The sequence below is a fragment of the Colius striatus genome, chromosome 3 (assembly GCF_028858725.1).
Source record: "Colius striatus isolate bColStr4 chromosome 3, bColStr4.1.hap1, whole genome shotgun sequence".
NCBI lineage: Eukaryota > Metazoa > Chordata > Aves > Coliiformes > Coliidae > Colius > Colius striatus.
The window spans coordinates 18,761,903-18,775,855 of record NC_084761.1 but is presented as its reverse complement, the minus strand read 5'-3'; the positions used below and the strand labels follow the sequence as shown (position 1 = coordinate 18,775,855).

The 13,953-nt window shown below is 41.8% G+C and overlaps 1 protein-coding gene across 6 annotated transcripts; it reads right to left on the bottom strand.

The window, feature by feature from the left end:
- Window positions 1-12,645, bottom strand: UBE2I (ubiquitin conjugating enzyme E2 I). 6 transcript variants are annotated; one of them, XM_061992296.1, is made up of 8 exons: window positions 12,538-12,633; window positions 7,771-7,864; window positions 7,089-7,167; window positions 6,745-6,828; window positions 4,675-4,747; window positions 3,469-3,578; window positions 3,250-3,329; window positions 1-658 (listed from the first exon to the last, which is right to left on the bottom strand). In XM_061992296.1, the coding sequence occupies exons 3-8, from the start codon at window positions 7,152-7,154 to the stop codon at window positions 595-597; spliced, it is 477 nt and encodes a 158-aa protein (XP_061848280.1). In that variant the 5' UTR covers window positions 7,155-7,167; window positions 7,771-7,864; window positions 12,538-12,633; the 3' UTR covers window positions 1-594. The 6 variants fall into 6 exon arrangements, with proteins under 6 accessions (XP_061848280.1, XP_061848282.1, XP_061848279.1 ...); XM_061992298.1 differs by lacking the exon at window positions 12,538-12,633 and adding an exon at window positions 12,173-12,187; XM_061992295.1 differs by lacking the exon at window positions 7,771-7,864 and having other exon boundaries at window positions 12,538-12,644.
- Between the last annotated feature and the right edge of the window lie 1,308 nt (window positions 12,646-13,953).

The following is a 13,953-nucleotide window of genomic DNA, read 5'->3' as shown; positions in this document are numbered from 1 at the left end:
CCCTTTATATAAACAGTTTATTTACTCTAAACAGCAACACAGACAGAACGCCATATAAACACAAAGGAAGTGATGCAGAGTAAGGATGCTGGCTGACTTTGGATCTCAGAGGCTCTTAAGCAATAACAACCTAGTTTCTGAAAGATAGAAAAACAAATTCAGGGAGGGAAGGGGGTGGAGGGCATGATTTTTTTCATACAGCCAGCTAGAGGCTAAATATAGTTCTAACATTTTAAAGCATGCCTGCATCAGATAGCAAAGTAACTAGAGATACTAGTGAATTTATAGAAGTATAAAAGTTTATAATTTTACAGCAGTTGAAATACTGACATCAATATTAAAATAAAAGCAAGTTTTACATAACAATCAAAAATACAAAAGACTGAAGGAAGAGACCCTGTATGAAAAAACTGGGGGCAATTCAGCAAATTTAGAACTGTATACAAGTGGCGAATATGGAAAATGGCACACATACAACCCCCTCCCCTAAGTGGATATTAATTGTACAGAGCAACATTAGATTTTGCAAAAGTTTTGTAAACAAGTTCTTGCCAAACCAATCCCTTCCTTTTTAAGATGCTGCATGACAGATGCTTATGATGGTGCAAACTTCTTGGCTTGTGCTCGAACCCTCTTTTCATATTCCACTCTGTTTTGGCTGAACAGAAGACAGAGAAAGGGTAATTAGAGCTTGAGAAATCAGAGGCCACATTATAGAGTTACTGTTCTTCTATTTCTCTTCAATATGAAACTTAGTTATTGCTCAAGACAAAACCATTAGATGGGAATTCACTGAACACTACAATATAGTAAAGGCTTTTCTGGACCATTACTCTGATAATTTCCTTTGTTGCGATATAAGGTATGGCTTAGCTAGCCACTTACCAAACTTCACCTATTGTCAAATGAATGTACTGACTTCTTACCGTACTGGTCTATAAAGAGGTTTGTGCCTGCTCTTTCTGAACGCCAATTCTACCTTACATAGGAATGTTCTTATTCATCTGAATATGTCTCCCACTCTCAATGTCAAGACCTGAGGTCATTAACAAATTCCAGTATCCTAACAGCACAAAGTGGTTGATGAAAGCAGTTCACTAACAGTTGGTGGACTTCATCTTTACTGCCGAGGAGAGAAAGGGGAAGTGCTCTGTAACAAACAAGAAAACAATGGTATGGCAGTTCCAGCCCATCTCTGCAGACTCTCTCAGCGTTTGGTTTATCCTAACCTGCAGTTGAATAAACACTAGCTCAAGATTTTGAAAAAACACTATATAGTTCACCAAGTCTAGCATACTTGCTGCAGGAGGATTAAACAAGCAAGTACTACTTCAAGGAACTGTGACTAGTCATTAAGTCTCAGACTTAACAGGACAAAAGAACAAATTCTTTGTTTTCTATTCTTGGGCCAACAAGGGATGGTAGTAGCTTAGTAGAGCATCTATTTACATTTAACACCATATTCTGTATTAGCTGTCAGAAGTGTCAGTCAGTGAAAAGCTAAACAAGAAATTGTTACCATTACTTTTGTGCCAAAGGTACTTTGCAGCGACTAGATTTTGCAGACAGCTTTGCAGTAAACTTAATTTACTTTCAGCTATTAATGCTTGCTACAGTAAAAAAAAAAAAAAAAAAAGCAGCAAATTATATCCTCAGAAGTTGAGAGTTTGAGGGGGAAGAAGAAATGAAGCCGATTTTGATCACATACAATGAACCATTACCAGCAAATAGACTGAAAATACTCTAGTTTCTTCTCATAAACAAATCTACAAAGTTCAAAACTTAAAAAAAAAAAATAGACTATTGAATACAACCTAGAAGTTAAATCTCACACCTTCAGAACCCACAGAGAAGAAGGCCTGCCACTGTAGACCCTGCATGCCTACAGCAGAGACGAAGAAGTAGGTTAGCACATTGGAAGTGCTGAAGTTAGAGCGACTGTACTAAAGTAGTCCTGAGAACGAGAACACATTCAAAGTAAGAACACTTGTTCCCCTTTATTCTTTAAGTTTTAACAACTTGACCTAAAAGACATTATTTAAACAACACTGCATCTTCCCCAGTATATAACAACCATGCCAAATTACATGCATACACAATTGTGCTCTGTTGAGCTTCTACCAGTTACTCAAGTAGAGAGACGTTTTCCGACTGCAGAAATGTAGTAGCCCATGTGAAATACTATGCATGTCTAAAAGACATGAAGAGGACAAATGGGAGATTGTACATGTATCTGAAATAACCCAAACCATGTGTAATAGTTTATTCTTAATAGATTTTTTAGAAGCACTTACAATAAAGCAGAAACAAGATAAGCAAAGACTGGTTTTGTATATACATGTGTACGAGAAGTGATAAAAAGCAAATCACAATTTATACGTGTATAACAGTATATTACTCTGTATATATATAAGTGTATAAAAGTATAGGACTAATGTATTCAGACTGGCTTTAAAAAAAAAAAAACAATAAGGAAGAAAAAGGTGGGGTGGCCTGCCTCTGTTACTGGCTCCCAAAAATGCTGTCCCACAATGGTGGCCCCCCAATTGTTCTCTGTATACACTCAGTTCTATTGAGTCTGCGGTATTTATATACTTAATTAAAAGCTTCAGTCAGTGTTATGTAAGTCCAAGATGCACTACCCATCCCTATGTTTCCTTTTCACTAGGAGTCAGCAACAGACACTTTTGTCATAGCTTGCATTGGAAGTCTCAAAATGCCATTTTTTAAACTTGGCACTCTCCTGAAGACTTGTTCTTCTCTAACTTTACATTGCCAACTTGGTCATTCTCTCAGTAGCTAGTTGTCGGTGCCAAAAACATTTATTTAGTGTTTTGCTCCCCTAAAGATTATACATCAGCCATCCATTTTCAATGGTGGGAAAATGTTAAGAGACTTGTCACCTAACTCACTAATCTCCTCTATGACTGGTCTCATGGCATCATTACACCTCACCACTACTGCTCAATTAGCCTTTAGGGGAAAGGATTCTGTGTTGGGCTAGAACCAGGATGAGAATTACAGTCTAACTGAAGGAGCCTTCAGACTTTATTGCTGTTGCGATCCAATTAAAAGCTCCACTAGCCTATTAACTGTGAAGTTACTGCTCTGTTCAAGTTTAGCACAAGCTAGACATCTTCAGAGGATACAGCCATGAAGGTAAGGACATTCCTAAAACCATTTGCATGTTATAGCAGAAGTGGCAGACAGCTGTCACAAATATTTCAAGCTTATAGCAAAGATACTTACCAGTAAATTGTGTAAGCTTCTGCTTGAGCTGGGTCTTGAATATTTGGTTCATTTAGAAGTTCTTGTATTCCTAACAAGATCTGTGGAAAAAGTAGTAAAGTAACATAGGCATGAATATTACTAAGAGACAGACAATCAAAAAAAAGAACTTAGAAACCAACTGTAGAAACACCAAACAAGAAAGCAAAGCAAAGAATATGTCTAAGTACAATAAATGACCTGTTTAATTGTGATTGCTGGCCTCCAGTCTTTATCCTCCTCTAAGATGGAGAGACACACTGTCCCTGAAGGATACACATTTGGATGGAATAACGGTGGTTCAAATTTACCTGAAGAAGAAGAGAGAATTACTTGCATGCAGTGCCAAGACTAAGATCAGAAGAGTTGGTTCTGAGAGTTGGTCCAGCCTTCACTCATTTCACTATAAAATATTGAAAGTTCCACATAAAGATGATATTTCCAGCATTTTTTTTTCAGTTCCACTTTTCCTTTACATGTAATTAAAATGCACTGAATAAAAAGAACTAAGTTGAAATTGCAAGAGTGACTGAAGGAATGGGCTTATGCAGCTCTCCTTATGCCACTCAATCTATATTCTGGAATTGCTTTAATCTTTGCAGGACTTAAATGCAATAGCCACCATCTTTAGTAACATAAGGAACATCTGTTCAGCAATGTTTGAAATGTCTGTGTGTTAGTATACTTTTCTAATGCATCTAACATCACAAATAAGTCCTGCTTATGAGCTGCACAATGAAGTTCAGTATCAATTCAGAAGATGCATTGGTAAAAAGTCTTACCAGTCACAAAAACATCATATTTTAAGGCATGAAAGTTCATTTAATATTTGCAGGAATTGCAAGTTGGCATTTCTCAATATATTCATTAGTGTTAAGTATTTCCTAGTTAAAAGATACTTCCTCTCGTATCACATGTATTTAGGTGGTAACAAACAAAAGGAGTAGCACACACAACTGATACAGCTGAAACCCTAAAATAGTGCAACTACTTTTTCTAAGTTTTTGCCTCCCGAGTTTTTGACTTAGAAGAACTTAACAGTACAAATATGCAAAGGAATTTGGTCTAACCGTATCTACCTAAGAGTTTCCAGAGTGCTGGACCTAGTAGTGAACACTTTAAGCTGTGTTTTTGTAAAACTTTGAGAAAACCCACACAGCAATCCCTCTCCCCAGTCATGTTACGTTGAGTACTTCACTCCATCACAACTTTCTAAGTGCAAAGAGGTGGCTGGGGAAAAAAAAAAAAAAAGAAAAGAAAGAAAAAAAAAGAAAAACAAACAGAAAAATCACCTGTCCTTAAAAAAACCCCAACTATCTGTCAGAAAGCAATGACCATTGATAGAACCTCGTGGACTAGTTCAACATTGTTGTAATAAATTTGTGGGTTTTTAGTCCTTCTACTTACATTTTGGGGGTGACGAAGGGTAGTCATCCTTAAAAAGCATCCGTAGTTTAAATAAGCCTCCTTCCCACGGTGTCTATGAAAAGTTAAGGCAGAGTTACTTTAAAGGAAAGTCAGACTTGTGAAAAAAAAAAAACTTATAGAGAATACAGTTTCTCAGGCAAAGCACATTACCTCCTGCTACAGAATAGTAAATAGCTGTGCTACATTGTAGTATACTGCCTAGACTTAGACAAGTTATCCTACCTACATAAGAAGCTGAAGAACAAAAACCCTGCTTTTCTACATCATTACACCTAGTAAGTGTTGCCAAGGCATCAAGACAGTCAGGATCATGGCTAGTAACTTCATACACAAGTAAAATGTTTATAGTATGTAGAAGAACAGAATACTTTCGAAGTCTTACATGACACATATGCCATAAGGAAGGGGTCATTGTACCTCCACTTAAAAGTTAAGTTTGAGAAGACACGGATGCAGCCCTTAAGCACATCGATGTAAATGGCTTCTAATTTGCCTTGTGAGAATGTGGCTCAGAAAACCACAAACGGGGGGGAAAAAAAAAAAAAAGAATAACACTGTAGCACTGCTACAGTTAATATGAGGTTCATTAGTCTAAACTAACTCTGTCTGCATTTGGTAGCAAGGAGTCTCACAGATTCACCATCACACGTGGAACACAGGAAGTACCACTTGAACGTGATGGAAAACATGAGGCTGCCCAAGAAGGTTGTGGAGTCACCTTTACTGGAGATTTCCAAACCAACCTGGATGTGTTCCTGCTTTACCTGGTCACAGTGAACCTGCTTTAGCAGGTGGCTGGACTAGATGAGCTCTATTGGTGCCTTCCAACCCCTACCTTTCTGGGACTCTGCAATTCCATCTTTTTATGTAACACAAATTTTAGGAAGCTTTTTATCCCCAATCAGAAACTATGAAGAGCATTGACAGGAGCAGTTCCCATGCTACAGAGCAGACTAAATTTGACAGCACCGCTCAAAAGGATCACACAAACATAGGAAAACATCTAGCCAAGGACAAAAAGCCTCCCTCAAATATATGCTTCCATGTCATCTTACTTAGAAGCAAGAAAAAAAAAAAGCTCATCTTCTGCCAAACTGACTTCTGGTAAGAAGTGCAGAAATACAGAAAAGTTTATTATATATGTAAAATTCAGACTACTTTTCTGTAACTTAGCCTTGCTACAGAAACACTGCAATGAAATAAGTTTTGGGTTCACTCTTTAAAAGAAACTGGAGTAAAGATGTTCTCATATCTTTTCCTCAGGGACAGACAGGTATGTTTGAAGACCACCTTAGATGAAATTCCTAATTCTTTCCTACCTCAATTATGTCATCTTTTGCAGAAGAAGGAAAAAAACAAAACAAAACACATCACACTCCAAAAAAGAAAAAGCACTCCATTGCCATCAGTATTCTTTGTGCAAAGTCTGAAGCTACAACAAGAAAAAAAAAACATGCTACAAAATATCAAGATATGTGTTTTAAAAAGCAAATTAGTTTGATTTGCTACAGTGTATTTAAAGAACACATTTGGAACAGCTGCAGTCAGTGGTCAACAACTAGGAGTATCTGCTCTCCATACCTTTTCAGAAGAGACAAATTTGTACATTTTTAGAAGAGCTGAGCCTTTTGATACCATAAACTTTTCCTAATTTGTTTGCCTTCAGGCACAGGGAAAGTTTTAGGGCTTAAACCAGTGTTTAAGGAAAACACTGTAAAACACTTAAACTAGTGTAATTGCAAGAGAAGTCTCAATAAAGCCTAGCATGAAGCAGAAGAATCTCATATTTGCTCAAAGCAGGACTCTTAAGACACTCCTCTGAAAAATTTCATTCTTAACGTGGTTGGCATCAACAGTTGAATAGGCTCACGGTTTATTTTGCGCAGTATCATTCTTACCCCACTCCACCTAGATTCTAAAGTAGCAGCAGGATGCAAGCATCTCTATTAAACTACATGTAAGTTCTACTCTCAGTTGTCAGTGTCATGTGGGAGCAGGCTTATGTTACTTTTCACCAAAGTGAGATGTTAGGATGACAGTAAGTCTTACCCCTTTCTTTCCTGGAATAGCACACTCCCAGTTCATTAGATTCATTGTGCCATCTGGATTTTTTGTAGGTACTGCTACAAATCCCTGAATTAAGGCAAAAAGCCAAAGAGTAAGGATGTCAGAAAATGTACTTACAATACTTCAAGATGTATCTTATCTTTACAAAGTTCTTTCTTTCTTTTTTTTTTCACTGCATAGTTTTATGTGGGTTTTTTTTTTACTTAAAAAAAGAATTAAAAAACATCCACAACAACCCAAACCCAAAACCATGCATCAAACAGAAAAATGTCATCATCAGAATACCAAAATTGCAAAGTTAGAAATTTGACTGGTCTACTACTTACAAATGGATGATCTTTTCTCCAGGCTTTTCTCTCCTGTGCAAGTCTGCTAAGAGCTATGCCAGACATATTCAGAGTCCCTCTAAAACAAAAATATTTGCTTTTAGTATAAACATGTCTTTATGGTGAAAAAAGACATATTTTCTGTTTATATGCCTGCTCACTCAGGAAGTACTTCAGCCTCTGATTTTCACTATAGCCAAAACAGAGATTTTTGCACACCCTGTAGAAATTAAGTTCAGGAATAACATCAAGTTTCTTCATGTAACAACTTCTTAGTTTCTGGACTTGACCTAAAAAATACTATCTTGCACCTTGTGTTTTATATTTGAACCACATTTTAGAAATTGACACCTGACAACAGAAACAGTAACAGGAAAAGTGCTCAGACTTCCTACTTGTGTCACTGAAAAAACACGTATCTATCTCCGTACTGCACCACAAAAGACAGAGCTTCCTTCTAGAGGCAAATGCCTGCATTGTTCCTGTTTCTGGCCAAGGGGAATAAGAAATGTCATTTTCAGACTGCAAATTCCCCTCAAAAGCCAGTATTCTACACAAAAGCAACACAGGCACAGAACTTAACAAAATTACCTCAGTTTTGCAGTGATGCTACTACATAACTTCTAGACAGAAGGAACAGAAAGCAACAGAGAACTGAGCTCAGGAAGAGACAGTGGCCTACCCGTTCCACAAGGCAGGTTTTCAATTCCAGTATAAACTGAACGACCTTTCTGCACCCTCACTGCCTCAGTAACAGCCAAGCACGGTGACTAAGGCTGCAGAAGAAACATGTAGAGTGCAGGTTACTACTGAATATGATGCAAGAACAGTTCTAGACAATACAGTTGCAAGAGAGCAGTACTTTCAAACTCAGGGGATGATTCTCCATTCACTCAGAACAGCAGTCAAAGTGACAGTTTATTTTTCATTGTCAAACTGTACCCAAACTCTGGGTTTCATTAGCCACATACTCAAAACAAACTCCAAGAAAGGTTTTCAATCTTCCTTTCTGCTGTACTTCTACCTATTTTAAATAAGAGCTGAGACTTGGCAGCGAGAGAAGTCATACCAATTTGTTCTCAACTACAAACGTAACTAACAAGCCTTTACGGCAGTCAGGAGAGTAAAATTCTACTAACAAGCTCACAGAGTTAATGAAATGGAAGTTGCCATTCTGTTCAACGTTGGTGAAGAATTACACAAAATTCACATTCTATTAATATACAGAATACTTGTAGAAGTATTGCAGTCTAATATTACAACCATTTGAATTTTAGCTCAAAGACCCTTGTTTTAAAAATCTCACACTTCATGCTCTGCCCTTCAGCATAATGTTCATGCTGGAAAGATTTACCAGGCACTCACCCTGTTCCGTGTAAGATATCTAGGTATTTTCATCTTGCCTTCACCTGCTATACGGCATGCTTCCAATTTAAGTATTTACACATCACCTTTTGGTGATGCAGCTCAGCAGTGCAGACATATTAACTACAAGTCTCTAAAAGCACCAGATTAAGAACTTTAGGCAATTCCTAGGAATGATATTTCAAATCCCTCCTAGCTTTTTTCTAAGTCAGTTTTGCATGGATGGCCATAATCCATAATTCCACCTTCAAACTATCTATTAAATTAATGTCAGACAAAACTTTTTGAAGTCATAGAATCACAGAATGGTAGGGGTTGGAAGGGACCTTTAGAGATCATCTAGTCCAACTCCCCTGCTAAAGCAGCTTCACCTAGAGCAGGTCGCACAGGACTTTGTCTAGGTCTTGGAGACCTCCAAGGAAGGAGACTCCACAACCCCCCTGGGCAGCCTGTGGCAGGGCTCCCTCATCTGAACACTGAAATAGTTTTTTCTTATATTTAAGCGGAATTTTTTTGTTCCAGCTTCATCCCATTACCCCTTGTCCTGTTACTAGCTACTACAGAAAAAAGGGATGTCCCAACCTCCTGACAACCACCATTTAGATATTTGTAAATGTTAATAATATCTCCCCTCAGTCTCCTCTTCTCCAGACTAAACAGCCCCAGTTCCTGCAGCCCTTCCTCGTATGAAAGATGTTCCAGTCCCCTGATCATCTTGGTGGCCCTGTGCTGGACTCTCTCCAGAAGTTCTCTGTCCCTCTTGAGCTGAGGAGCCCAGAAATGGACACAGGACTCCAGATGAGGCCTCATCAGGGCAGAGTAGAGGGGGAGCAGAACCTCCCTTGACCTGCTGGCCACACTCTTCTTGATGCATGCCATTGGCCTTCTTGGCCACGAGGGCACATTGCTGTCTCAAAAAATGGACTAGTAACATTCTGTAAACATGTAGTCCCAAAAAAATCCTGTATTTAGTCTAATATCTCTCTAGCATTCCTAACATATGTGTCTATACCTTGCTCATGTCAGAAGACTTGAAGGACTTGGTCACCACAAACTGTACATACCGCTTCACATTTTAGTCTATTTGCACAGAGGAGCCAGGGAGCCATTGAAAAGATATTGTCAGAACAAAATACCTCTTCCTTAACCAAATTATAGAGGTAGTCATGAAAATGTTTTATGAGCCTATACATTTGCAGCAGATGTAAATGAACTACTGACCATACAGCAGGATTTCAGCTGTGTTGTTAGCATCTGGTGGCCTAGTGTAATAATAGTAACCTTCATATAACCATCAGACAGAATTATTTGTGCTCATAAACCACCCAAATATTCTTGGATAGTTTAGTAACTCAGCTACCTTTTCTGCCAAGAAACATATTACAAGATACTTTCAGATACATGAATTATATTTCCTGTGGCTGTTAATTAATTACACGCACCTCAAGGGAAACATTAACTTCTCGAGTTGGCATTTAAACAACCTATGTCCTATAGGACACTGCCAATCAAGTAATTTTTCATCAGGAATAACAGCCCCAAGTTTTCAGGCTCTGTATCCTGCTTGCTTTGCAATTGTTTATGCACTATACTGTGCCTTAGTAACTTCAAAGTTTTTATGTCTTATAATCACTTTTTCAAATCTTGAAGCATTTGACTGACTTAGGCACTGACAGACTACATCCAAAATTTCAGTGTAGAGACCCCAGTCTTTCAAATATTTGGCCTCCAAAGGCTTCAGTTATCCTGACAAAGGCAGACAAGCATCTGAAACATCATAAAGCACTACTAACTGAAGATTAGAGACAAAGAAGATTGGAAGTCTGCTTCAAAAATTAAGATCCCGTCCAGTAAGCATCCACTTATGAACAAATGGATCTATTAACAAATGGCCAATGTATATTCTCTAGCAGCTTTTCAGTGAAAGAATTTAACTTCAGTTGTGCTGGAGCTTGAGACAAGACAGAGATTGATCATGTTGGTGTATATATATGGGCTCAGAAATTATGGAGCAGCAGGAAGAAGTAAGACACTAAGTGGGTATTAAACTTGAAGATATTATAGTCTCATTGCTACCTCTCCAATAATTTACGTGCCTGGTTTGTTTGCACTGTTTAATTTTTTTCTTCTTTGGAACAGCAGTTTGCCCAAATATCTGTATGTTAGCTTTAGTTCTTCTAAGCTTTTGAAATACACTGCAAAGGCAATGCATCTCTATTACACTGAAACAGTTAACTAGAAGACAAAACAAAAGCAAACCCATGAACACCACACACCCCACCAAAAACCGCACAAAGAAACAACATCTGCCCCTAAATGCTGCAGTTCTTAAGGTCTTGACTTCTTTAAAATGATCACATATAATTTGTTTTCTTCACCTGAGAAATTTATTGCTACTAAACAGATCTGAAATCCCAACATATTTATGTGCAACATCACTGTAAAGAACACAAACTTTTGTATCAGAGGAAGTATGTGAACCCCACACAGCAAAGGCCACACAGCCTAACAGACCAGCCTACGTTTTGTTTGGTTTTAATCCCCTCAAACATGTCTTGGCATTACGAGGTAGCAAGGCCCCTTTTACTGCTATCAATTCATTGAAAAAATAACAGAAGCTTCCAAGTTTACTCAGTAGCTTGCCTCTGCTCCTGCTACTAGTACCTATTTTGGAAAAAAAATCGACAAAACTAAATCAAAATGCTCACCATAGGCAAAAACTTTGTGTTCCATTACAGACCATCTTACTCATCTAATATCCTCTAATGGGGTGGAGGAAGAAACCTACTTCCAAACATAAAGTCTCAAAAAGCAGTGTTCCCATACCACAGGAACAGCAATCACACCCACGACTCAAACCTGTGACAAGTCTCCAAATACATCAACAACACGCTATTTAAGTCTCAAGATTTTTCAATAGGTCTTATTAACTTTAAGCACCAAGAAAAAAAAAATCATTAAGACTGCTAGCCTCACATTTTTTACTTTGCAGGTTAAATATTGACACAGGAAGGGAGCATCAGTTGGAGTAGTTTGCCCCAAAACCTTACAAACTTTAGTTTTCAGAAAAGTGGAGAAAGACAGGCGATGAGGTTTAGTCAAAGCATGTGAACTCCGGACTGCAATCACGTCTCCTCCTGCCTGCGGTATGAAAAAGGTAGAAGAGGCGGTACGAGCTGAACGGCTACCAGAGTCACGAGAATAACAAAAGGAGCCGCGCGACAATAGGTCTCGGTGCCTGACCGGCCAAGGAACCTGCCCTGGAGCAGCCACTGTGCAGGGCCGAACGCTGCCCGCCTCCGCCGAAGGCCGCTGCTCCCGCGAGCCCTGCGCAGGGGCCGGGGCCGGCGCCCGAGGCCTGCACAGTGCGCCCCGGCAGCCGCTCGCTGGTTCCTGGGCAAGCGCTGGTCGGGGCGGGGACCGGTGCGCGCAGGCCCTGTAGCACACAGACCTCCTCGGCGAACTCGGCCCGCGGCGACCGAGCCCTCCGGGGCTGGGCCGCGGGGGACGCCGCGGAGCCTGCCTGAGGCGGGCAGCGACGCGCCGGCCGGCCGAGCCGCGCGGCAGCTGCCGCCAGGCCAGCACGGTCTGCGACCGCCCGCCCCCGCGCGCCCCGGGCGGCGAGCGCCAGCCCAGGCACCGCCTCGGCCGGCGCCCAGGACCCCTGCGCGCCGCGCAGGGCCCCACCGGCCCAGGCCCTTCACCCGTCCAGGCCTCACCGTGCTCGGCCGCAGCACCCGCGCGTGTCCCGGATTGAAGCGGCGGTGAATGACCCGGATGTTCCCGACTCGGCTCCCCCCCCTTTGTCTCTGGTCCAGAGTTTCCCTCCCTCTCTCCTCGGCGCGCAGCGCAGCAGTGCGGGATGTCCCTCGGCCCGACCCGTCCGTGTCGCTGCGCCGGCGCGGCCTGGCCCTGAGCACGACCCGTCCGCACGCTCTGCGCGTCCTCGCCACACGGGACCCAGAGGCGACCAAGCCGACGCCTGAGCGCACCGCGCGGGCACGGATCCCCGCGGGGCTCTGCCCGGTACCACCGCCTCCCCGTACACCACCGGCCCCCGGCGAACAGCCGGACGAATCTTTACCTCGGGCGCCCCGCAACGGCCTCGTCCCTCGCAGGGCGCTCGCGGGTCTGCTAGGCCGCGCCTGCCCCGGGCCGCGCTCGAGCCTGGCCGAGACACACCCCCTGCGCCCTGATTGGGCTCCAGATTAGAGGGCGGGGGCGCCGCCCCCAGCGGGGCTCTCGGCGGCGATTGGGCGGGCGGGAGAGCCCAGCAGAGCCAGCAGGGGCGGGGCGCGGCGCGTCCCGCGGTAGCGCAGGCGCGGCAGCTCGGTGCTCGGGGCTCGGAAGGCCGGGGCTGGATCAGGGGCCGGCGCAGGAGCTGGCGCGGCGCGCTCCGGCAGAGCCGCCACGGACCGTGCCTCCCGAGCGTCGGCCTGGGGCTGTCCTCGGGCCTGGGGAGCGCAGAGAGTCACTGTGGCTTCCCCCAGTGCGGTCTTTGGCTGTTCGTTTGGCCCAAATCTGCTTGTGTTTCACCTGATGTCTGAGAGACAGCGTGCGTTATGCTCTCTGCTTGTGTTTCCCGTTGCGGGGTTTTGGGGAAGGTTGGTGGGTAGAGTTGGTTTGGTTTCTAAAAGTGCATTATTAGTGGCATATAGGGTGCAAATTTTTGTTCTCTGACTTATTTTTCTAATTTAAATAAAACATAAGAAATTTCAGTCGTGAAACCTCCACTTAGACATGCCTTGCACTGGCCTGTGTTTGTTAACGTTTCTTGAACTATGCTTTTTGCAGTATTTTCTCTTTTGGGGAACTTTAGAATTAACTATTTGAATAAATAATCATGTGGATTTGAATCAGCCCTAATCAAAATACATGCTGAAGTTAGGAACATTGCTGCCCAGCATCCCACCTAGTGAGCAAGAACGATTTATCTTGGGCACATTAAAACACCCATGGGAGGAAGCCTGTTTCTTCTTAACCCCAGGCAGCTAGGATTCAGTTACAACTGGCACCTCAAGTTGGCAGAATGAAGCTAGGCATTGCTTGGGATTTTCGTTTATACTTTGTTCTACTTGGCTTTTAAAATTCCCACTTAAAATTTGGTGGGTTTTTTTTTACTTTTTGTACCACATTATGTGCATTATGTACAAAATATGGAGCTTTAAAATGTCCTTAAGAAACTGAAAGGCTGTGACACAGGGTATGGCAATAATCTGTGATTTGTGTCCATTTATGGAGGTGGCAAGATATCAGTTTAAACCACAGTTGGAAAAAAAAAATCCTTCTACTGGCAAAGACACACCACCAGGCTGCCCAACAAGACCGTGGGTATGGAGTCCTCATCATTTGGGGATTTAAAGGCAACCTAGACAACACATGTTCTACTTGCAGCTGCTTCTGCTTTTAGCCAAGGGGACAAGCTAAATGGTCTGTTACAGGACTTTTCAGGTTCTCCCCTCCCAAGAATTAATAAACTTATTTATTTTGGTTTTGATGC